Source organism: Muntiacus reevesi, chromosome 6 (genome assembly GCF_963930625.1).
Source record: "Muntiacus reevesi chromosome 6, mMunRee1.1, whole genome shotgun sequence".
NCBI lineage: Eukaryota > Metazoa > Chordata > Mammalia > Artiodactyla > Cervidae > Muntiacus > Muntiacus reevesi.
Window position 1 is genome coordinate 98,330,704 of NC_089254.1, and position 26,326 is coordinate 98,357,029.

The following is a 26,326-nucleotide window of genomic DNA, read 5'->3' on the forward strand; positions in this document are numbered from 1 at the left end:
AGATGCTCAGCATCATCAAACTCAGGGAGATGCAAATTAAAATCACAACAAGGTATCACTACACACCTAACAGAAGAGCAAAGTCAAACCACACTGAGCATACCAAGTGTTGGCAAGGGTGCCCAGCACCTAGGACCCGCACACTGCTGGTAGGGATGTAAAGCGGTTCAACCACTTTAGAAGAAACTGCCAGTTTCTTAAAAAGATAAACATGCTCCTACCATAAGATCCAGCCATTCTACTCCAAGGTATTTATCCAAGGGAACACAAGTATGTGTCCATACAAGGATCTGTGAACAAACAAGCACAGTGGCTTCAAAAGTAAAAGCCAAAACCTAAAAACCTAGATGTTCACCAACAGCTGAACAGATAAACTGTGATACAATGGATGACTCCTTAGCCATAAAAAGGAATGAACTATTGATGCAGACATGGATGAATCTCAACATTACTGTACCGAATGGAAGAAGAGACAAGAAAACATACTGCAGGGACTTTCTGGGTGGTACTGAGATTAAAACCGCGAGCTCCCAACGAAGGGGGTACCAGTTTGATCTCTGGTTGGGGAATTAAGATCCCCCATGCTGCAAGGTACAGCCCCCAAAAAATCAAAAACAAAAATGGAGAGGGAGACAACACTGTACAGTGAAAAAGCGTGTTCAGAAGCCACTTCCAGCTGTGCAGAGTGATCGCCACCAGCTCATAGACCGGGCTCGATGCTCTCATCTGGAAAGCGCCGAGCTCCTCAAAGGCCTGGGTGCAGTGGCAGAATTGACATTTGGGGCCTACAAAGGTGTATCTACTAGTACTACCAGTCTCAATGTGTTCTAAAATACTATGATCCCAGGACTTCCCTGGCAGTCCAGCGTTTAAGACTCCAAGCTCACAATACAGAGGATACAGGTTCGACCCCTGACTGGGGAACTGAGATCCTGCATGCTATATGGCGAGACATAAAAAAAAACAATGACCCCTGACAATGGGAGGAGAGATGTGACTCACGCAAGGGAACAGCTTTTCAGGGCAATGTCTTCAGTAGATCATTTAACTTTTTTCACTTGGAAATCAAATGATTTGAACTAGACAATCTCTATATTTTTACCAGCACGATAATGCCCCAAGCCTTTAAAACACAAAATATACCAAGAGGATCCCAGAGGGAAGAGCAAAGGTCAGGGTCTGAAGAACATGCTGATCAAAGACATGATTTGGGAAGAAACCGGTTGGAAACAATTGTGACTCTAAGTTGTCGCAGTTTTACTGGTACTCTGCGGTTGACTGCTGCATTTCACAGGAAGTCACTCTGTGTCAAGTGCAGCATCATCAATTTCACTTACTAGTTGTTATTCTCTTAAAAACAGACTGTCTTACTTTCAAAAGTAAACTGCAATGGCTTTCTTGACTATGCTGTTTGTTGTTGTGACTGAAACAGAGAAATAACGAAGAGTTAAGACTGTCCAGTCACTGCTACCAAACACCCAGTGTCATCCAATTTGGAAAAGCTCAGACAAGCTTTTATGATACATGTCAAAGTGATTATCTTGAAATAACAGGATGTCAGGTGGTTTTGCCTTTATTTCTCTTTGTTCATTTGTAATAGCTGGTTTCACGACAATAATCAAGTAGCCTTGGTATAATTTTCAAAAATCATGAATGGAAAGACATTACCTTAAAAATTTTAATAAAAATAAACAGCACACAAACAGCATCACCTACTCCAAAAGAAAACTAAAGAGGGGAGGGACTTCCCTGGTGGTCCAGGGGTTAAGAATCCGCCTTGTAATACAGATGATGTGGGTTCGATCCATGTTTGGGGAACTAAGATCCTACATGCCACAGAGCAACTAAGCCCGTGCACCTCAACTACTGAAGCCCACGCCCTCGGGAGCCCACACGCCACAACTAGGCAGTTCCTGCACTGAAAGGAAAGACCCCACAGGACGTGACCAAAATCCACGTGCTGCAACTAAGACCTGGTGTAGCTAATAAATAAGTTTTTTAAAGCATCACTGGGGAATTAGCACCTCTGAAAATCAATTCTATTAAACCAGCAACAGTAGAGCTGGAAAGAGACAGAAATCACTAGCGCAGGGCTTCCCTAGTGGTACGGTGGGTAAGAATCCACCCGCCAATGCAGGGCACACGGGTTTAACCCCTGGACCAGGAAGATTCCACACGCCGAGAAGCAGGTAAGCCCACGCGCCACAATTGCTGAGCCCACACTCCAGAGCCGGAGAGCCACAACTACCGAAGCCCGTGCACCGACAACCTGTGCTTGCAACCACAGAAGCCACAGTGAGCAGCCCCTGCACTCCAACTAGAGAAAGCCCACGGACAGCAACAAGACCCAACGTACACAAAAATAAGTAACAGTAATTTAAACAAACAAAAAAAAGCAATCACTAGCACACTGAACATAAACACTATTTCACAACAAATACAGGTCATTATCAAGCAAGCACCATTACTCCCATTAGGAAACTGGGGAAGCCAGAAAACCGAGAGGAGCGGCCTAAAGCATGCACTGATCACCACGGCGGGTGGGGAGTATCTGCTGGGTACACTGGCCCCTATGCAAGAGGGTAGACAAAAAAGACAGAGCTATCAATAAAATAAATGTGCATTTCACAACACATGAATATTTATCCAGGGCAAAAACTAGAAATCCAAATTAACAGTCCCTGAAGGCAGAGAGTCATAAATGATGATAAACCACAAAGGCAGAGTGTCACGAATGGTAATAAGAACCAAAGCCAAGTTTATGGGTATCTCTGCGATTTTCCATCTGTAGGTAAGTATGGGTCTTCCTGAGTGGCCCCGAAGATCTGTCAGCAGGAGCCCCTCCATATGCCATGGCTCCGTCACACACACCAACTCACATACAAGTGATAAATAACAGAAGGTATGGGGGGGAGTGACCAATTTAACTAGGGCCCGAAGCCTAGCATTCTTCATCTGCATCTTCTTAAAAGCCTTTGCTCTGTGACTCTAGGCAAGTCCCAAGGACAACTTCTCAGCTCAGTTTCCTTATCTTTCATTTCAGAAGGTCAAACTAGATCACTGAGTCTCAAAAACAGGGAAGGCAAAACCCACAGGAAGATACATGATGAGATGGCATGCAAGATGTCTATTATTACAATGTATTATTTATGTTCTCTAAAGGGAAGATTAAAAAAATAATAATTTGAGATGTACTGCCTCAGCCACACTCAAAGTCTGACTGTGGTCAGAACAGTGCTGTGAACGTGTCTCACGGGCGAGACCGTCTCTATAGAGTCCACACCATCTCCCAATGTCCTTTGACGTGAAACCTCTCTCTGCTATTCTAAACTTCCTCAAATAGAGGGAAGACATGGGTGGTGTTTTAAAAGATCAAGTGACGGACAGCTGGACACAGAGGGGTGAGGGGAGGAGGGTGGGACGAACTGGGAGGACGGCACAGACGCATATACACTGCCACGTATAAAGCGGACAGCTAGTGGGAAGCTGCTCTATGACACGGAGCTTGGCTCGGTGCTCTGCGATGACCTGGAGCGGCAGGGTGGGCGGTGGGCGGGAGGGAGGTTCAAGAGGGAGGGACATGCGTACACACACAGCTGATTCACGTCACTGTAACACTGTAAAGCAACTATACTCCAGGAATAAAATTTTAAAATTAAAAAAAAAGAAGGGATAAAGAGAATTGACTCTAACAAATCTGAACAATCAGATATTAAAACTACTATCAAACAGGGAAATGAAAGAGGAAGGACGTGGCATACCCAGCTTTCCCAAACCAGTTGCCCATGACAGCAACCACGCAGGGCCAGCCAGTGGACTGCAGCAGGCCGTTCACGATCCACAGGCTGCAGTACAGCCCCTTGTTGTAGAAATGCAGCCATTCCGTGAGAGTGCCAAAGACGAACACCTTGGGGAAGAAGAAAGAATGAGACTCGTATCACGTCCACATGGACACACCAACTCAAGACCCTCTGGATAGACACATTCAATGTCTGCAGCCTGAGAGACTCACAGGAGACTCTTCAGATGCCCTTGCTCAGAGCAGCCCTGAGCAAGACAAGCATCAACCCACCCCCGACCAGAGAGGCAGAGAGGGCAGAGTGTAAAACGCAGCGAGGACCATCCCTCCAGCTTGCATCTTCAACTCTAAAAGACTGAGTCCCCACTGTGTGACCTTACATCTACTTCCCTTTCCTCTGGTTTATGGAGGACGGTAAAAAAGACTACTGGAGTTCACGTGTGTTGATTCCCACGAGAACATGTGTAAATTCCAGGCACATTGTGGGGGCCAGAAAGCACCAGCTATTTTTATTAACCGTGGCTACTCGGTGTATCAGCATAGCTTGTGACTGACTCAGTCATTTGGTGGCATGTATCAAGTGACTGCTTTTTTCCAGGCATTCTGCTCGGGGTGGGCGTTTTATTTGCAGTCAATCTCCTTTGGGAATGTTTGGCGTGGGTTCAAAAATGGTGTATGTCTAATACTGTATGATTCCAGTTACATGACATTCTGCAATGAGCGAAAACATAAGGACAGACCAACGGGCAGTGGTTGTCAGAGGCTGGGGACAGAAGGCAGGGTGGCAGTTACACAACTATCGTCACTTGTCAAAATTTAAAACTGTACACTGAAAGGGATGAGTTTACGGACATACTTCAGTTTTTCTAAAAGTGTATTAAAAAAAAAAAAAAAGGAAAGAAGACACTGGGTTGGCCAAAAAGTTCGTTCAGGTTTGTCCCTAAACCCAAATGAACTTTTTGACCAACACAATACATACACAGGTTTTAAAACAGTTTGTATGTATGTGGGGGTGAGCAGTTTGTGAATAAAGTGCTTCAATCTCTGAAATATAAAGGAAAATAACTTTTTCCCCCATCCAACAAAGGCAGACATTGAAAAACAATTAATTGGGTCTAACTACGCCCCATGCTTTTATTCAATCAACAAATGCTTGTGAACAAATATAGATGATTCAAATATGGATCCTGCCCTTTGGAGCACGGAATACGCCCGGAACCGTTCCAAATGCTCCCCCAACCCACAGTAACTCACAGGACCCTCACTGCAACCTTGGGTGCAGGTATTGAAAAGCGGATCCTGAAGCACAGCGAAACCACAGCTGGAAGCTGCAGGGGAAGGACTGAAAGCCTGGCAGTGCAGCCCTATGGAGTCTATGGTCTCCACCACCCTGCTGCAGACTCCTAGGGACGACAAGGCTGACTGGAAACAAGCAGGCTGAGTGGCAGACAAAGGAAGTGCCTTCAAGGAAAGTCAGGGGCCGGGGCTCAGGACAGGGAGCGACAACTTCCAGGAGCGGGGTGGATAAAGTCAGGCATCTGACCAGTGACTTGAAGGAGACGCTGAGTTAGACTATGAAGAGCTGAGCGGAGGACACTGAAGGCAGGAAGAGCAGGAACAGCAGCAGTGAGGTAGAAAGGAGCAGGATGCGTGAGGGCCACAGAAGGCAGCTTGGTTTGGGAAAGCAGAGGGGTGACACGCAGGGCAGACGCGACTGCAGAAGAGAGCTGGGGCCGGGTTCTCGAGAGCACTGGATGCCACTTGAGTTATGCGGTGACTTTTGTTGGTGACTGAGAATCAAAGAAGGGGTGTGATCGAAATGACACTCTCAAGAGGTCCCTTAACCAAAAAGGCACCCAGGGGATCAAAAACCAAAGATTCCTCTTACTGTTCTATTCTATAGACAGAAGTAGGGGGCTTGCTTGGATTCTAAAATTCCTGGCCAAGATAACAGTAACTGGAATGAAAACAACGACGCTTTTCAACTTACCACTAATGCAGAAGAGCACATGCCGAAAGACAGAACCCATCGCAAATTCAGCCGATCCCCGACGACACCGCTGACGAAAAGGCCCTAGAGGAAAGCATTTCATTTTACAGCTCTGGGTAACCACACAGCCTGCAAAAAGTAAGATGCATTCCAAAGCAAATGAGGCAAACAAAGCCCCGAAATTACACCTCACTCTCCTGCTTAGCCTGACCTCTGTATCAGTCTCACCAGTGTTTCAAGAAACAACAGCTGCTTCTGCACACTGTAAACATTTCATGCACCTAGACAGTGCAATTCAGTGCAAATTCCCCTTCTATATGATCCCCCTCACTGCCTGAGACACCTAGGGGAAAAAAAGGATAATTATAATAAAACAAGCACACAAATATACTTCATCTTCTAGAGCAGATGAACTCCAACATCAGTATCTGCTTTCCCAGAGGGATTCGTCTTAGCCATTTGCATTCTGAATGAAGATGTTACAACATGTCCTATGGAACAGAAGCTGCGGGGGCACGTGCCCTGCCTGTTTAATCTAACCCTTGGGTTTCATCACACCACGAGGCAAGGAGACCAGGGAGGCAGAGATAGTAATTAGCTGAAGATAAGTACAAGTGTTCTGCCTCTGCTTTCCTCCCACTGAGTGGTAGGAATTAAAAGGCTGAGCTCATGGCAGGACTTTCCGGGCTTCCCTGGTGGCTCAGACGATCAATAATCCACCTGCCAATGCAGGAGACCTGGGTTCGATCCCTGGGTTGGGAAGATCCCCTGGAGAAGGGAATGGTAACCCACTCCAGTATTCTTGCCTGGAGAATTCCACGGACAGAGAAGTCTAGCAGGCTACAGTCCATAGGGTCGCAAAGAGTCAGACACAACTAAGCAACTAAAACACACACACAGCAGGAAGGCAGACCAAAAAGCTAAGGGCAACACACTTCAGGTTTCTTCCACAAACATGTAAAATGAATAAATGTCTTAACTAAATACCTAAATTCAGATACAGCTGTTTCTAATAAATTGACTATATTATACATATAATATATATATTGTGGCTCAACAGGTAAAGAATCTGCCTGCAATGCGGAAGACCTGGATTCGATCCCTGGCTTAGGAAGTTTCCCCTGGAGAAGGGAAAGGCTACCCACTCCAGTATTCTGGATTCTGGCCTGGAGAATTCCATGGACTGTATAGGTCATGGGGTCGCAGACTCAGACATGACTGAGCAACTTTCATACACACACACACACACACACACAAGAGAAAATTTAGATGATAAACATCGTAATAAATATTTCTCCCTCATTACTGTCAACCTTTCACTAAGTCAAAAGAGGCACCCACAAGCGTTAGAGAAGATTCTACGTTCTAAAGCTCCAATTCACATGGTCTTATGCTATACACAGGGTTTTCCTGGTGGCTCAACAGTGAAGAATCTACCTGCCATTGCAGGAGATAAGGGTTCAATCCCTGAGTCAAGAAGATCCCCTGGAGGAGGAAATGGCAACCCATGCCAGTATTCTTGCCTGGAAAATTCCATGGACAGAGAGGCCTGTGGGGTACAGTCCATGGGGTCACAAAGGAGTCAAACACGACTGAGCAACTAAACAACAACCACCTTACATATAGTAAAGGCAGAGAAGAAAATCTCTCAATTGTATTTCACATTAGGGACCTAATTTATTCTGTACTGCTCCAAATGCCCAGACAATAACCTGGAAGTTACAAAAGGAAATGCAGCTCAATATAAAGAGCTATGATCACTGATTTTTTCTTTTTTTTTTTCGCCGCACCATATAGTACATGGGATCTCAGCTCCCTGACCAGGGATCAAATCCCCATCACCTGTACTGGAAGCAGAGTCTTAAAATTCTGAACACAGAAGTCCAGATCATTGATTTTTCATGGCACTTGTCTTTTACCTCCTAAACCTATTTAATCCTATAGACAACTATATTATCATAACTCTATAGATAAGGAAACGATAAAAAAACAAGTTAAATTCCATTTTGATACTGAGTTTACCATGGCTACTTGGTAGCACTGAGCCACCGTGACACCACAAGCCTTCCTCTAACACTCCCTGAGGCTGAAGGAGAAGCACCACTGGATGGGACTCTGTACCGAAAAGGCTGGGCTGAGGAGCTGGGCCAAATGACCCAACATCTGCTCCAACTGTAAGTTTCCTCTTCACAGAAAGGACATTCTAACAATTACCCAAGTAAACAAGTGGAGATGAGGTTGGGACTTTCACCCAGTACTTCACATCACCTGCATGGCTGCTGCTGTTTAGTCGCTCAGTCGTGTCTGGCTCCTGGTGACCCCACGTACTGTAGCCTGCCAGGCTCCCCTGTCCATGGGATTTTCCAGGCAAGAATACTGGAGTGGGTTGCCATTTCCTTCTCCAGGGGATCTTCCCCACCCAAGGATCGAACCCTCATCTCCTGCTTGGTGGCGGGTTCTTTACCATCGAGCCACCTCTACAGCCACCACAGATGTCCCCGATGACTGGTCAGGGACTCCAGCTGCCCGATTCCAGGATACTACCTCAGTCAGAGCTGGCCCTGGCCACCCTCTTGTGGTTCTCCTGCTCCCTCCCAGCCTCCCCGCCCCACCCCTCGTCTTCCCCAGTTGCAGATGCAGGAACCCCTTTCCCAGGGCCCAGCTCAGTCCTCCCACCTCATCAACTCTCCCTGACCTCTCTTCCCTCTCCTCACCAACTCTCTTGATGATTTTCATCCAATCTTGAAAAAAATCATCTATGTGCAAAGGGCTCCGAAATCTCTACCTACACTCACGTCTCCGCTCTTCTCAAGGTCCTTCCTGGCCATCCTACCTACAGGACAAATTCACTGCCTGCCTGGTTCTACTCCACAGCACTTAGCACCTTTGAACACACTCAGGAATGTCCTTCCTTATGGCACTGTATTACTGTTTGTCTTAGTTCCCAGTCAAGAACAGAAGCTTTTTAAAGGTCGGGAGTTTTCCTGTGCTGCTCACCGGTGAATTCCCCTCAATGAGAAAACTACAAGGCATACACTAGGTGCTCTAGAAATATCTGTCACATGGATGGACGGAGGGATGGATGGATGGACAGGTGGATAGATGGATGGATGGGAAGGACACAGAATATAAACTCCAGGGAAACTGAACTCTCCTCAGTCAGCACATTCAAAATCCCTCACCAACTTGGCAAGATGTGGAATCATCTACATCTTTCCTCAACAGAAAAGCCTAGTGTTCTAAAACTTACCACGGCATAGGAGAAGAGGAAAATGGTGTCCAGCGTTCCGAGGAAAAGAGTGGCTTCCTCTGCGCTGGGAAACAAATGGTTGCTGCTCCAAATCTGTGGTCACACAACAACAAGAACCTGTTAAGTCTCACTGGGTCAAAGCACCTTCTGGAACCACCTCCACCCACCCTCGCAGAAACCTGGGGAGGTTGAGAAGAGCAAATCAGCTCTCTGTACCTGAGGAAACCCATATGCAAACAGGTCCATGAGGCCACAGCGATTTGCATAATAACACTAAAATGCTATCTGCTTCTTCCCTTTTAACTGTTCCACTGATGGTGCAAAAGCAGTGGTGGGTAAAACTCCAGTGCCTGAGCATGGATGGAGGCGGTTACACCAAACTATACTATTAAGCACTGCATCTTTTACTGCCTCACAGTTCAAAAAAGGGGCTATTTCACTGAAGAAAGTCCTTGGCACACACTAGACGCTCAATAAATATTTGTCAAGCATTAAAAATCATTAATCTTATTAAATCTGGCCAGAGTCCCCACCCCACCCCCTTTTTTTTAAATATTCTGTTCCATGAAGTAGAAAATACGCATCTAGTACTGAGCACACCAAAGAAAGACAGCTGTTTTGAGAAAACTGTGAGTTCCAGGCTGGAATGTCATTTTTCCTTGAAAGAGTGACTGACAGACAAAGGCTAGTTATTCAGATTTGGGTTTCTGGCAGATATTTCCTCCGAAAAGAATGAAATGAGCCTGTCACTTCCAAGACCCATTCAAAGGACAAGACAGACAAATGGATCTTAATGTAAGAGGATAAAAAAGTTAATTAATATAGTTTCAGATTCCACATTGTCACTAACCTTTAAGAAATTGCCTCTTGTCAAATTCTGGTATAGTATCAAAGACAAATATCCACAATTAACTAAAAAGGCTATTAAAATACTTCTCCCCTTTCCACTATGGATCTCTGAAAGCCAAACTCTCTTCATACCCTTCAAAGGATCCTGCTACAAGAGACTGAATTCGGAAGCAGACACGAAAATCCATTGTCTTCTATTAAGTTAGACATGAAAAGATTTGCAAAAATGTTAAGCCAATGTCACTCTCCTTAGCAAGTGATTTTGTGGTTTTGAAAAAGTCGTTTTTCTATATGGCTGATTCATGTCAATGTATGACAAAACCCACTGAAATGTTGTAAAGTGATTGGCCTCCAACTAATAAAATAATATTTAAAAAAAAAAAAAAAAGAAAAAGTCGTTTTTCATAAAATGCTATTTATGTTAACATGTTATGGGTTACTTAGTTCATTTTTTTAATAACTTAAAACCAATGTATTTTTTTAATTTTTTTAAATTTCTCAGTTTTAATTTCTGAAACAGTAAGTCTCTATAAATACAAACTCATAGCTCTTTGGGATCTCCAGATCAAGGAGTTGTACTAAATGATTTCTCAGATAGGTTATTATAGGAAAGAAAATTTGGGGATCTCCCTGGTGGTCTAGAGTTAAGACTTCACCTTCCAATGCAAAGGGTGAGGATTCGATCCCTGGTCAGGGACCTAAGACCCCATAAGTGCGCTAAAAAGCCAAAACATAAACCAGAAGCAATACTGTAACAAATTCAATAAAGACTTTAAAAGTGCCCCACATCAAAAAAAAAAAAAAAAATCTTGTCAAACAGAAAATTTTTTGACTTCAGAATATTAAAGAGGACCTTCTCCAGTGGCGCAGTGGGGAATCTGTTGGCCAGTGTAGGAGACAGGGGTCCAATCCGTGATCCAGGAAGATCCCACACGCCGCGTGCCCCAACTACCGAGCCTGTACTCTACATCCTCCGAGCCACAGCTGCCGAGCCCACGTGCCGCAACCACTGAGGCCTGTGAGCCTAGAGCCCGGGCGTGCTCCGCTGCAGTGAGAAGACTCTGCCCGCAACTAGAGAGTAGCCTCTGCTCCCCACCACTAAAGACAGACCTAGCACAGCCAAAAATACAATAACTCACTAAATAAAATGATTTTTTTTTAAAAAAGAATATTAAAGAGAAAAACCACAAGCAGCAACTTTGAAAATACATCATCGCTTCACAGAACGCAAATTGTCAAGAGAATCTATAAACTGTGACTGCAGTCCAGTGACTCATTTCTGGGTGGCCTGCGCCATCTGTCTTGTTACTGACACCTTAACACTCACACTCTGCTTTCAGGAGCAAAAGAAAGACACTCACAACTGAAACCCATCAGTACGTGGTGACAACTTGGGGCCCTAAACACTTCCAACGAGAGTTACCTCACCACCTTTCCCTCGAGCCACAAGCTCTGACCCCTGATCCCGTCCAGGCTCAACAGGACCCAGGATGAAGCCCTGTGGGGCAAAGCCAACCTGAGCCAGAGCCCACATTCAGGCAGCTGCTCACATTCAAGCAGTTTCAAGCGTTTTTCTCTTCACTCTCATGAGAAGCCACCGAAAACTCCCTGCAGGTGTGGCTGTCACAGAAACGGACAGATTTTAAACAGCTTTTTTCTGCTTTACTGCCAGAGTTCACCTGAAGATACTACTGACTGCCTCCTTCACAAGTGCAAACAAATCCCAAAACTAAAAGAAAAAAAGCAGGATGAACAAAAAGATTCAGAAAATAGGATGAAAGAAAAAAGGCCGGTGAAGAAAATTTATATCAATAATGCAGCTCCGATCAAGACAATTACACTAACAGGAGAGAAGATGACTGCCTTGAGGAAAACTGTGGGTCACAAGTTGAAAGGTCGTTTTTGCTTGTAAGAGGGACTGACAGATGAACTCTAGTCATTCAGATTTGTTAACTGGCAGATATTTCCTCAAAAGAGAAGGAAATGAGCCTGAAAGTCACGGGCAAAGTAACTTTAAGTTGCCACAGTCTCTCATGCCAGCCGGCACCTACGTACAGCTACCGGGTGAAAGGACCAGCCTGTAGAGGCCACACGGATGGACGCTCTTCTTGCGGGGGAGGGCCTGTATTAAGCTACAATGATTGCTACACGTTGGGACACTTCCTGGAAGCACCAAAGGTCGCGGTGTGGGTTTCCTAAGCGAGAATGTTTATCACAGAGTGACAGCTCTGCATGGGGGTGGGGGAACTTCTGACATGAAAGAGCTTCCTGAAGCGGTGCACAGAGGATGAGCTGAAGCTGACTTGGGTTCAGGGCTCTGGTATCGGGTGCCGTGAGAACCAGCCTTAAGAGCAGCTGTGGTCAAGGTTGAGCTGGAATGCTGAGGGCACCTTGAATCCTGCTTTAGACTGGAGAGAAGTTTAGACTCTCTGCACTCTGGAAGGACTGTGCTGTCTGGAATGATAAGACTTTCTAATTTAATAGAAAAAAAATTCTTGTATAAAAAAAATTGTTTATAAGTTTCAGTCAAGTTGTCCTCAAATATTAGATTCAACCATTTGCTCTCCATTATCTATAAACTTAGATTTTATATTATGTTCTCTTACTATTTCCAACGTTTGTCCACATCAGTGGGATCCATTATGAAGTCTCAAGGTACAGAGACTATGTCTGCTTGTGTCTTCTGTAAAGCACCTAAGATAGCTATACATAAACATGAGAGCTATAAGAAGTACTTTATGAAGACACTATTTAGGGTACTTAAGAAACATTGAATAATATATATAAAAAAACATTTTTTGGATTTTACACATACTTCTGGTTCTAAGAATCTTTCCACTTTGGACGAGAAAGGAAGGCTCAGAGGGAAGCTAGAGTGAAGACAAGTTATAGACACAGAAACACAGGAGGAGTGAGAGTAAATACTGCCCTAGCCACTCTGCTCCCAGCAGCAGCCTTCAGGAAAGAAAAAACCTGGATGTTTAAGTCTAAAAGGGAATGGAAAGCTGGCACTGCTCTCCACCAGGGCAGGTACGGAAATACAAAGATCCCCAGATAAGTCGGAACCTGACTTCTACATAACCAATCCATCTGAACTCCTGAAGCAAACAAATCAAAATTTGTAGTTGTTCAGTTGCTAAGTCATATCTAACACTCTGCAACTCGGAGGACTGCAGTACATCGGGGTTCCCTGTCCTTCACTATCACCCGGAGTTTCCTCAAACTCATGTCCGTTGAGTTGGTGATACTATCCAACCATCTCATCCTCTGCCACCCTCTTCTCCTCCTGCCTGAAATCTTTCCCAGCATCAGTGTCGTTTCCCATGAAACCTATTTTAATAAGCAGCAATTAGAATAAGTAAGTAAATAAATATCTTAGCAGGAAAGTTAATGGAAGTTCAACATGCACTAACAATGTGACTTGTTTACTGGCAGGAAAGAGTTACATAGCAGACTGATACGTATCCTCAAACAGATCTATCTGGCAAGGTTGGCCCCTGGAACCTTGGGACGGTTCCCATCATTCCCTGCCAAGAGTGGCTCCCTGTGCCTCCACTGCCTGTCCCAATAATATGGTTTGTGCTGAACACTTGCTTTCCTTATGGGAATGTGGAATTTTCATACATGCCAGGCAGAGGATGCCGTTATGACCAGCCCCAATAAAAATCCTGCCACCAAGTCTCCAATGCGACTCCCTGGTAGACAATACCTCACCGGGGTGTCAGGACTTGTTGCTGGAAGAATTAAGCACATCTATGATGCAGACAGACACACACACACACACACGAGGGACTCCTGGAAGGTTTTGCCTACTTTCCTCTAGACCTGACCCTATGTGTTTTCCCTTTGCTGACTTTGCTCTGTATCCTTCCACTGTAATAAACCATAGTTCTGAGTCATTTGCTGAGTCCTGTGAATCCCTCTAGTGAATCACCAAATCTGAGGGTGGTCTTGGGGACCACCTATCAATTATCTTAAAAACAAAGGCAGTATAACCAAAACTGTAATGCCTAAAGAAATTCTGTTATTCTATATACTGATCAGCCTGCATCTGAAATAGCACATTTAGAGCTTGGTGTCACAAAATTATACCTGAAGAAGCAGCACAGATGTTCTGCCTAAACAGGAGAAATTTAGGGAGACGGATTTTCCGCAAATATTTGAAAGGCAGCAAGAATCAACTTAGTATGCAAGGCTCAGGAAAAAACCTAAGATCAAAATTAAAGAGAACACTCTCCCCTGAGCATAAGAAAGAACTTCTGAACAATGAGAGTTAAATAAAAATGTAATTGTCCACCTGAGAAAACAAGGAGTTTCTTCACCCTGAAGTACTAACGCAGAAGTTGAGTGGTCACCATTCATTGATGGTTAGGAAAAGATTTGATGCTGGCTGAGAGGTTAGAGCACATGACCTCTCTTGGCCACTTCATCTCTAGGGTTAATGACACGTCAGTGAATGATCAAATGTACTCACTATGCACGCAGCACTGGTCAAGCCCCAGTCAAGAAATCTAGCCATCTAGTCTTAAAAGCTTGCCTTTCAAAAGTCATAGTCAATAAAAGAGTTCAAAATGCAATACTTGGGTGCAACCTCAAAAATGACAATGATCTCAGTTCATTTTCCAAGGCAAACCATTCCATATCATAGTAATCCAAGTCTATGTCCCAACCACAGATGCCAAAGAAGCTAGAGTTAACAGGTTCTATGAAGACCTAAAACACCTTGTAGAACTAACAATAAAAAAAAGATGTCCTTTTCATCACGGGAGATTAGAATGCAAAAGTAGGAAATCAAAAGACATCCGTAGTAACAGGTAACTTTGGCCTTGGAGTACAAAAATGAAGCAGGCAAAGGCTAACAGAGTTTTGTCAAGCGAACACAACAATCACAGCAAATACCCTTCCACAACAACCTTAGAGACAACTCCACACATAGACATCACCAAATAGATGGTCAGTATCAAAATCAGATTGATTACGTTCTTTGCAGCCTAAGAAGTTCTACATGGTCAGCAGAAACAAGACCTGGAGCTGACTGCGGCTCAGAACTAGAGTTCCCTATTGCAAAATTCAGGCTTAAATTAAAGAATGTAGGAAAATCACTATGCATTCAGGTATAACCTAAATCAAATCTCATGATTGATTATACAGTGGAGGTGATGGACAGATTCAAGGGATTAGGCCTGGTAGACGGAGTGCCTGAAGAACTATGGACAGGAGTTCATAATACTGTGCCGGAGGCAGTGATCAAAGCCATCCCAAAGAAAAACAAATGGAAGTAGGCAAATGGTTGTCTGAGGCTTTACAAATAGCTGAGGAAAGAAGAGAAGTGAAAGGCAAGGGAGAAAGGCAAAGATATACCCAACTGAATGCAGAGTTCGAGAGACTAGCAAGAAGAGATAAGAAAGCCTTATTCAATGAACAACACAAAGAAATAGAGGAAAACAATAAAATGGGAAAGACTAGAGGTCTCTTCAAGATAACTGGAGATACTAAGGGAACATTTCATGCAAGGATGGGTGTGAGAAAGGACAGAAACAGTAAGGACCTAACAGAATCAAGAGATTAAGAAGTGGCAAGAATACACAGAACAACTATACAAGAAAGGTCTTCATGACCCAGATAACCATGGTTGTGCGGTCAGTCACCTAGAGCCAGATCTCCTAGAATGCGAAGTCAAGTGGGCCTTAGGAAGGATCACTACGAACAAAGCTAGTGGAGGTGATGAAATTACAGCTGAGCTTTTTCAAATCCTAAAAGATGATGCCTTAAAGTGCTCCACTCAATATGCCAGCAAATTTGTAAAGCTCAGCAGTAGCCATAGAACTGGTAAGGTCAGTTTTAATTCCAATCCCAAAGAAGGATAATGTCAAAGAATGTTCAAACTACTGCACAACTGCACTCATTTCACATGTAAACAAGGTTATGCTCAAAAATCCTTCAAGCTAGGTTTCAGCAGTACATAAACTGAGAACTTCTAGATGTACAAGCTGATTTAGAAAGGGCAGAGGAACCACAGATCCAATTGCCAACATTTGGTAGATCATGGAGAAAGCAGTGGCACCCCACTCCAGTACTCTTGCCTAGGAAATCCCATGGACGGAGGAGTCTGGGAGGCTGCAGTCCATGGGGCTGCGAAGAGTCGGACACAACTGAGCGACTTCACCTTCACTTTTCACCTTCATGCACTGGAGAAGGAAATGGCAACCCACTCCAGTGTTCTTGCCTGGAGAATCCCAGGGATGGGGGTGGCCTGGTGGGCTGCTGTCTATGGGGTCGGAAAGAGTTGGACACGACTGAAGCAACTTAGCACCAGCAGCAGCAGCAAGATCATGAAAAAAGCAAGGGAATTCCAAGAAAAACATCTACTACTGCTTCTTGACTACGTTAAAGCCTTTGATTGTGTGGATCACAACAAACTGGAAAATTCTTAAAGAGACAGGAATACCAAACCACCTCACCTGCCTCCTGAGAAACCTGTGTGCAGGTCAAGAAGCAACAGTTAGAACTGGACATGGAACAATGGACTGGTTCAAAATTGGGAAAGGGTATGTCAAGGTTGTATATTGTCATTCTGTTTATTTAACTTACATGCAGAGTACATCATGTGCAATGCTGGGTTGGATGAATCACAAGCTGGAATCAAAATTGCCGGGAAAAATATCAACAACCTCAGATAAACAGATGATACCACTCTAATGGCAGAAAGTGAAGAGGAACTAAAGAGCTGCTTGATGCAGGTGAAAGAGAGTAAAAAGCTGGCTTAAAATTCAACATTCAAAAAACTAATATCCTAGCATCCAGTCCCATCATTTTATGGCAAACAGAAGGGGAAAATGTGGGCTTCCCTCATAGCTTAGTTGGTAAAGAATCCACCTGCGATGCAGGAGACCTGGGTTCGATCCCTGGGTTGGGAAGATCCCCTGGAGAAGGGAAAGGCTACCCACGCCAGTATTCTGGCCTGGAGAATTCCATGGACTGTGTAGTCCATGGGTCGCAGGGAGTCGGACATGACTAAGCGACTTTCACTTCACTTCACTTCACGTGGAAACAGTGGTAGATTTTATTTTCTTAGGCTCCAAAATCACTAGGATGGTGATGACAGCCATTGATACAGCGTATTAAAAAGCAGAGACAACACTTTGCCAACAAAGGTCTGTAGAGGTAAAGCTGTGGTTTTTCCAGTAGTCATGAACAGATGTGAAAGTTGGACCACAAAGAAGACTAAGCACCAAGGAATTGATGCTTTTGAAGTGTGGCGCTGGAGAAGATTCCTGAGAGTCCCCTGGACTGCAAGGAGGTTAATCCAGTCCATCCTAAAGGAAATCAACCCTGAATATTCATTGGAAGGACTGATGCTGAAGGTGAAGCTCCAACACTAGCTACCTGATGCAAAAACCAACTCATGGAAAAGACCCTGATGCCGGGAAAGACAAAGGCGAAAGAAGGGGGTGGCAGAGGATGAGATGGTTGGATGGCATCAGTGACTCAATGGACATGAATTTGAGCAAAAACTCCAGGAGACAGTGGAGAACAGAGGAGCCTGGTGTGCTGCAGTCTACGGGGTCACAAAGAGTCAGGTGTGACTTAGCCACTAAACAATAAGAAAAACAGAATTGTGTGATTTCAAAACAGTGAGAAGTAAGTTGGTTGAAATGGTAAAACAGACCTAAATCAGAGCAAGCTAAGAAAGCAGGCAGAACAGTCTGGATTTTATACCACAGGAAAGAGTAAGTCATCCAAAAGATGAATGAAATAAAACAGAACTTAATTTATGGGTGGACAAGGTTCCCTTCTTAAATTCATCCCAGCTCTTTCTTCTGCTTACCTCCAGAGGCAGTAATTCAATTGACTTGTTAAAAGCACTTGGGGTCCACTGCTTAGAGATACTGACTTTGACATTGCTAAATGTTTTTCTTGACGCGTGGAGCAACGAGTAACTACAAAAGAAAGAGGAAACATAGCTGAATGCATAAAAAAGAAAACACATTCGATAAAATCACAGGTGTATTGCCATGTTTGACCCAATTTTAGAATTCTTCTCTTTTAAAAGCGAAAGAGTACTGCTTTATAAGAACTATCCATTGAAACAGCCTCCACTAAGCAAAGAAGCAATTAACTTGTCTACTTCCATATAAACCCCCATGTTCACCTGTAACAGGTCCCTGGACCGAGAAGATGGAGATGTGACGGATCCCAACCCTTAAAATCATGGTTGCAGTTCTGTAAGGTCAAGTCTTTAGCAACCTCTGGCCACTCCCTACACTAGCCATTCAGTAGCTTTTTCCTTGAGGCCTGTCTTTTCCTCAACCCCTCACAAGTGGATTTCCTGTAAAGCAAGTATCTAAAATTACTTACTAACTCTTATATAATTAGAAAAACATTTTCCTAGTTTCTGCCTTGAAAAAAAAATTATTTGTGGTGCCTTCAATAAACATTAATAATAAATAAAATCTACTCAGAAGAAACAGTCAAAACACTGAGTCACAGAATTTGTGAATACTGTGCCCCTAACACCAAAAAGTCTGGCTGACATCATCAACAGACCACTATCGAGAGCGACCAAGAGCCCTTGAGTCAGACAGTCTGTTCTTCGGTCATGCTGACTGGGCAGCTCTCATAAGAGTAACCAAAATTCCTGAGAGGTCTCCTACCATCTCTACTGCTCAATGAGGCACAGAGCACTCCCTGGAAATGCACATCCTTTGCTTTCAAGCTCCTGGTTTTAACAATTAAAGGACTTTGTATCAGATCAAGGTTTTTTAATCATAGCAATACTGACATTTTGTGTTAGTTGCTCAGTTATGTCCAACTCTTTGCGACCCCATGGACTGTAGCCTGCCAGGCTCCTCTGTCCATGGGATTCTCCAGGAAAGAATACTGGAGTGGGTAGCCATTCCCTTCTCCAGGGGATCTTCCCAACCCAGGGATCAAACCTGCAGCTGCTGCATCGCACACAGATTCTTCACCGTCTGAGCCACCAGGGAAGCCGTACTGACATTTTGGGCTTCCCAAGTTCTCTACCATGGGGGGTTGTCCCAGGCACTGTAAGATGTTTAGTAGCATCCCTGGTCTCTACTTACTAGATACAAGCAGCACCCATTCCCCCAGCGTGACAACTAAAAATGTCTTCAAACATTGCCAAATACAGGAGAGAATGGAGAACCACAATACTAGAGCTATCACAAAGAACAGCAGACCTTTAGTCAGGCCAATCTTGCCATGCAACAAACAGCTCCTTCAAAAGGAAAACAAGAACAACAACAAAAGAAAAGCTTCAGAGGTTCACTTACCTGAAGAAGGTGAGCAGGAACACGACCACGTGATGATGGCTGAACCGGGAGAGCAGAGTTCCTCTTTGAAAAATATTTGGCCAGGCCATGTTCCTCCTGACCTTCCTTCTCACTGTGACCTTAAAGTCTGGATAGTGAATGGTTTACATCATTTCTTCTTTCTGGAAAGACAAAACACATAATTAACATTACTCATAATAGGCATATTATCCAAAAACGGAATTATTTAGACTTAACACTATATAATCAGGCCTGGGGGGGAAAAAAATCACATGAATTAGTTGACACCAGAAAACCAGATTGATAATTATATTTTAGAGCTATCAGCCAGTCTTTTAAAAACAAATCCTGGACAAAAGATTACGTCCTAACAGAATGAACTCTCACACAGACTGACAGGAAAATCACTAATTCAGACCTGAAAATGAGCAAAGGAAATGAATAGACAACTCAGAAGAAATGAAACAGCTATTAAACTTATCAAACAAAAGTTCTAATTTCATTAGAACATAAGAAATGCCAATTATGGTAATAAAAAAAAGTTTGCACAGTTAAAAAGACTGTTCAATGTAGCTCAAGATCTAAAGATTCTAAACTCTCATACACTGCTGACAGAAGTGAAAATTAAAACATTTTACAGGAAGATGATCTGGCCATGTTCATCAAGAGCTGTTGACCGAAAAAAAAAAAAAGAATTCAACCGTCAGGGATCTATTCCTAAAGAACTACAAGATACATTCAACTCTATACAAAAGGAAGTTTTCACAAAAAGTCATCTCTTCTTATGTGAAGAAACAAACTCTGTGTCAGTCATAAAGCAACAGGAGAAACAGGGCCATTACTCTGCCATCTCTTTCCACTACTTCCTCTCACCTCTCCTCTGACCTCTCAGAAAGTCTCATCCATGCTCTGACGTCCAAGAATAATAAAGCATAAAGTAAGCATGTAAACTTACTGTCTCCAGTTATGAGTCTGCAGAAACAACCTAAACATGTATTAAGATGGGAACAATTAAACAAATTACAGTGGCTGAATTACATCTGGCTGAATATTTTATCATTTTTTCATTTGACATGATGATTAAGACTTTTTTTTTTGGCTGCTGGGTCTTCATTGTGCTGCCCGAGCTTTCTCTAGTTGGGGCCAGTAGGCTGAGTTGGAAGGCACGTAGGTTCTCAGTTTCCCAACCAAGGATCGAACCTACATCCCCTGCACTGGAAGGCAATTAAGACTTCTTCATAACATGAGAAAATGTCAGGTGAAAAAAGTAGGATATGACATATAAATGTAATCAACCAAACTCTGCTGCTGCTGCTAAGTCACTTCAGTTGTGTCCGACCGACTCTGTGCAACCCCACAGACGGCAGCCCACCAGGCTCCCCCGTCCCTGGGATTCTCCAGGCAAGAACACTGGAGTGGGTTGCCATTTCTTTCTCCAAAGCATAAAAGTGAAAGTGAAGTCGATCACTTTCAACTCTATACAAAAGTTGAAGAGAGTTGAAGAGTTGTGTCCGACTCTTCGAGACCCCATGGACTGCAGCAGGCTCCTCCATCCATGGGATTTTCCAGGCAAGAGTACTGGAGTGGGGTCCCATTGCCTTCTCCGAACCGAACTCTAGGTTTACATAATATTTACAAGTATATAAGGAATATATAGCTCTTTCTGGATAGCAGGAATATAGGTAGTTTTCTATATACTTCCCTAAAAGTTCTACAACAAAAGTGTATCTTACTGTGGAAAACATCCACAGGATTGGGAAAGTTCTGTGATTTATCTGCACAGTAGGAAAAAATAAAATTAACAAAGGATCTTGTATTTTAAACATATAAATATCGTGTATTATAAACAGTCAAGGTAGGAGACAAACTCAAGAGCTCCCAACACTGAAGTCAATTTATCACAGGACTTTGCCCAAGGTTGTGTTCCCTGTACCTGCTATTTATAATCCTCTTCTTTATTATAATTTATACTACCGCTTGGCAGGTAAACTGAAAACCTTAAATGTTGAAGATACCCAGCTGAAAGGCCATTCTTGAAACTTTGCAATAAGAAGTACAAAGCTGAGGTGGTTAAAATTATACAAACACACACACACACACAAAAAATTATATAAACACGATAGCTGATTCACCAACTGGCTGTGAGCCTTAGGACTAGTCAGTCTCTCTGATTCACAGATACGTCACTTGTAAAATGGCCTGTCTCTTCTGAGTTATGAGACCACAATAAACAACATATGCAAGGATTTAAGATAATTATTTCGGTCACTGATTTGCCCACGGTTAATCCCGTAACAGGAATATGTAGCTAATTTCATATACTCATTCTCCTTGAAAAATGTTAACAAAATTATGAGCTGAGTAAGATTATAAATTTCCACTCAGAAAAATGTAAATGAACTTTCTGTCTATAATTCCAGGAAGTGACAAACCCAAGAGCTACTAGTGTTACTGCTAAATTTACCTCCATCCCCCAAACTAAATGTGACGCCCAAGGGAAACAACTCCAAGCTTTAACCATTCTTTACAAATCCTAGTTCTTTGAACTGAACACATTCACAACTCAAAACGCTGGGCTGAATACTTCAGAAAAGGGCATGGGTTACAAAATTCTATAATTAATCAGGTAAGATAATAATTACAAAAATATATGCTCCAACAGACCTCGATTACGTTGCTTCAACAATAACGGTTGAGGATTTCAGGGCTGTAAGCAACAGTAATGGTTTTAAATGACTACCATCTGGAAAGAATCTTGGCGTGGGTTGCCATTTCCTTCTCCAAGGGATCTTTCCAACCCAGGGATCAAGCCCAGGTCTCCTGCATTGCAAGCAGGTTTGCACTGCAGGCGGATTCTTTACTTACTGAGCCGCCTGGGAAGCCCAATGGTTTTAAACAACTACTAAGATATTTGAGACTACCTAGATTTAGTTCCTCTCCACTCCAGTACTCTTGCCTGGAAAATCCCATGGACGGAGGAGTCTGGTGGGCTGCGGTCCATGGGGTCGTGAAGAGCTGGACACGACTGAGCGACTTCACTTTCACTTTTCACTTTCATGCATTGGAGAAGGAAATGGCAACCCACTCCAGTGTTCTTGCCTGGAGAATCCCAGGGACAGGGGAGCCTGGTAGGCTGCCATCTATGGGGTCGCACAGACTCAGTCGGACACAACTGAAGTGACTTAGCAGCAGATTTAGTTTGTAAATAAATCACTTTTTCCTTAGCTACAGTGACGGGAGAGAAAATGCTTCATAATTACAATGGGAAAGTGTTTTAAACATTCACCTGATGTTGGCAGAAAGCCATTTAAAATGAATATTATTACAACACCTGGTCCTAGGTAATTATAATCATTAACAATACCTTGTACTTATATGCCCTACATCACAGAAGTGATTTCTGATCATCTGTGAGCTCTGGGGCCCTTGGGAAGCACAGAGTTTTTACCAAGTCTGAGTCCATCAAGCACATTCTATTTTTACACCATTTTCTTTCTGGCTCTTAGTATAGATTGAATAAATCTAACATTTTTCAAGTGTAAGTGCTGTTATAATCAATAAAAACCAAAATTCATTTTAAGTGTTTCTAAATTAATAGAAACTGGTCATTTAGTATTTTCTTAATCCATGAATACTGAATATACAAATGTCATGGAAGAATAAGAATGATCTTTAAAAAAATTAAACATATAAGAAGTTAGGTCCTAAAAAAAAAAGAAGTTAGGTCCTTACCATCAGAAAGAACCATCAAGCCCTGTTCTATAATACTTCTCAAGGCAAGATCGAGATCACTAACTCATTTGATTTGTCAGGAAGCTTTCTGGAGACCCACAGCATCTTCCACACAAGGTAGAATAGAATTCCCAGAATGGAACACTCTATATCATGTGATCCAGGCTGAATGAAAGATGGCTTCACCTGTGACACGTCCAGGCAGAGGGCAATCTCCCCCTTATAAACACTGCCTTGGAATATAAGACGTTCCACAAATTTCACTTTCCACACATATTTAGAATCCATTCCAACTCAAATATAAGAAGAATTAAAGTTTTCTTGGAGGGAAACAGACTGCAAAGAGGAAAGGCAGAAAAAAGGCAGAAAAAGTGACCACTTGCCACCTCCATCTCATCAGACCCAACCTCGCCCAGCCACCCCACCCCACTGCAGGAAGGAAATGCTCTCTGGAAATGGACAGAAGTGGTTAATCAAATTGTGTATATCAGGACCCTGTTTCGCAAGTTCCTGCCTTTCTTACTTAGCCTGGTGGACTCCTGCCTGCCCCTAGATAACACCACTTCCCCCTGAAGTCTTTCAGGGAGAAGCAATCTTACTTCTCACAACCACTTTTCCTCCGGGCGAAACCCCAGCTTCTCTGAAGCTCCTGGGCCTTGCGGCCACCGCCCTTCCCAGCTCTTGTCCCCTGCTCTCCCACTGTCCCCCTGTTCTGTCTCTTGTCAACACCCAAGGGGATAACCCCACAGTCCCTTGGCCTCTTCCCCACCAATCTTTTCTTCTATTGCACAAGAAAAACCCACTCCGCTGTCAAAACCCAGCCAGTCTCCAGGCAACAGTAAGGGCTTCAACCAGTCAGCGCTAAGTGCATCCAGTATTCTCCAGGCAAGAATACTGGAGTGGGTTGCCATTTCCTCTTCCAGAGGATCTTCCTAACCCAGGGATCGAACCTGGGTCTCTCACAGTGCAGGCAGATTCTTTACCAGCTAAGCCACATCTGCCTTTTCACCTCCCAAACTGGATTTCAAACATCCAACTTTCCTTCCTTCTAGAAAACTCCTTACTTCAAACTCTCCACTCAAACAGTCATTTTACCTGAGCAAGCTCCCAACTCGGTCACCTCCCCATGTTTTCATCCATGACCCTCCTCTTGTCCTCCTCCTCTTCTTTCCCAACTTAGAATCTAGGCTTATCTGCCTTATGAGCCTTTTTTCCTGGCTTGCCTCTGGCCTCCTCCTCTGCACCTAAACGGTGGAGTTTTGCAGAGAAAAATCACATGAGCGGGCTGGTTTTGCTTTTTAGATTCAAAACCACAAACCTCAAAGGGCATGCAACACTACCCAGCAAGGCTTTGCTTCCCTAATGACCTGCTTTCTCAGCCGCTAAGATAACCATTTACATGGCTCTCTCTTCCTCTAACCTCTGTCTCCCCGTCATCTGGTACCACAGCTTTCTGCCAATGACTCCCAGAGCACCAGCTCTAACCCGGACCCTCCAGGGTTCCAACACGACAGCCAACTGACCACTTGGCCATCCTTGGAGCTACAACACAATTCTTCACTGTCTCCCTCTAAACCTGTCCCTCACCAGCACTGTCCTCAGAAGATGGTACCACCAAGGCAGCTAGCACATAGCCCTCATTTCTTCCTACCTCTCAGCTTTCACATCCTCAGCTCAGTTCAGTCGCTCAGTCGTGTCCGACTCTTTGTGACCCCAAGAATCTCAGCATGCCAGGCTTCCCTGTCCATCACCAACTCCTGGCGTTCACTCAAACTCATGTCCATCAAGTCAGTGATGCCATCCAACCATCTTATCCTCTGTCATCCCCTTCTCCTCCTGCCCCCAATCCCTCCCAGCATCAGGGTCTTTTCCAATGAGTCAGCTCTTCGCATGAGGTGGCCAAAGTAATGGAGTTTCAGCTTCAGCGTCAGTCCTTCCAATGAACACCCAGGACTGATCTCCTTTAGGATGGACTGGTTGGATCTCCTTGCAGTCCAAGGGACTCTCAAGAGTCTCTGCATCCTACCCATTGCTAAATCCATCCTTTCACCTCCAAAGTTCATCCCCAATGCATCCTCTTCTATCCATCCCTACGCCGCTACCAAAATCAACCACCCATCTCTTCCATCAAGTCTAGTGCAACAGCCTCCTACAAGGTTTCACTATTTTACATCTAGTGTGCGCGCACGCGCGCGCACACACACACACACACACACACACACACACACACAGCCGTCCTGTAATTTTTCTCTTTTCTCAAATTGTTCCTTACCACAGATGTGGTTGGTCAAGAATCCACCTGCAATGCAGGAGACCCCGGTTCGATTCCTGGGTTGGGAAGATCCGCTGTTAACATTGTCACTGACTCACCTACTTCGGTGTTCCAAGAAGTGAATTAAAATTGTGCGTGAACGCAACGAGGAAAAAAAAATAGAAGAAACAGGCTGCCCACTCCAGTATTCTTGGGCTTCCCTGTGGCTCAGCTGGTAAAGAATCTGCCTGCAATGCGGGAGACCTGGGTTCAATCCCTGGGTTAGGAAGATCCCCTGGAGAAGGGAAAGGCTACCCACTCCAGTATTCTGGCCTGGAGAATTCCATGGACTCTATAGTCTATTGGGTCGCAAAGAGTCTAACACGACTGAGCGACTTTCACTCACCCACAGATGTAAAATACTTATCACTTTTCTAGAAAATTCTCTCAGCTCATTCTAGCATTCCCCAAACCACATTCTTCCTACCTATTCTGAACATATTCCAAAGACAATAGTTTTCAAGATAGAAATCTTTCCCTCTCAGGGAGACAAAGGACTTACAGTCAAGGTAAAGGTCACTGCTGACATTTCCTTATCACTGATGAACAAGACAAATCAGAACCTGAGACAATGACTAATACACACTGCTAGTCAGCAACAATTCACCACACTGATTCTGAGCTTCTCAAAGTATCCTTTTGGGGTTATTTTCTGATGCAGAGACTGAAATCAAATATTAACAGGACTTCCCTGGTGGAGCAGTGGATAAGAATCCACCTGCCAATGCAGGGGACGTGGGTTTGATCCCCAGTCCAGGAAGATTCCACGTGCAGAGGAGTAACTAAGCCCATGTGCCACAGCTACTGAAGCCCAAGCGCCTAGAGCCTTGTGTTCGGCAAAAAGTGAAGCCATTAAAGGAGAAGCCCGTGCACCGCAACTAGAGAGTGGCCCCTGACCACCGCAACCAGAGAGTGGCCCCCGACCACCGCAACCAGAGAGTGGCCCCCGACCACTGCAACCAGAGAGTGGCCCCCGACCACTGCAACCAGAGAGTGGCCCCCGACCACTGCAACCAGAGAGTGGCCCCCGACCACTGCAACCAGAGAGTGGCCCCCGACCACTGCAACCAGAGAGTGGCCCCCGACCACTGCAACCAGAGAG

At 44.1% G+C, this 26,326-nt stretch overlaps 1 protein-coding gene across 1 annotated transcript in view; it reads right to left on the reverse strand.

Moving 5' to 3' along the window:
- SLC37A3 (solute carrier family 37 member 3) overlaps window positions 1–26,326 on the reverse strand; it is a 47,168-nt gene that overhangs the window by 19,312 nt on the left and 1,530 nt on the right. The window contains exons 2-6 of the mRNA XM_065939260.1: window positions 19,182–19,342; window positions 17,717–17,828; window positions 9,040–9,132; window positions 5,790–5,873; window positions 3,762–3,907 (exon numbers count right to left, since the gene is read on the reverse strand). Coding sequence (XP_065795332.1) covers window positions 3,762–3,907; window positions 5,790–5,873; window positions 9,040–9,132; window positions 17,717–17,828; window positions 19,182–19,270 — 524 coding nt within the window. The 5' untranslated portion in view covers window positions 19,271–19,342. The remainder of the gene's footprint in view (window positions 1–3,761; window positions 3,908–5,789; window positions 5,874–9,039; window positions 9,133–17,716; window positions 17,829–19,181; window positions 19,343–26,326) is intronic.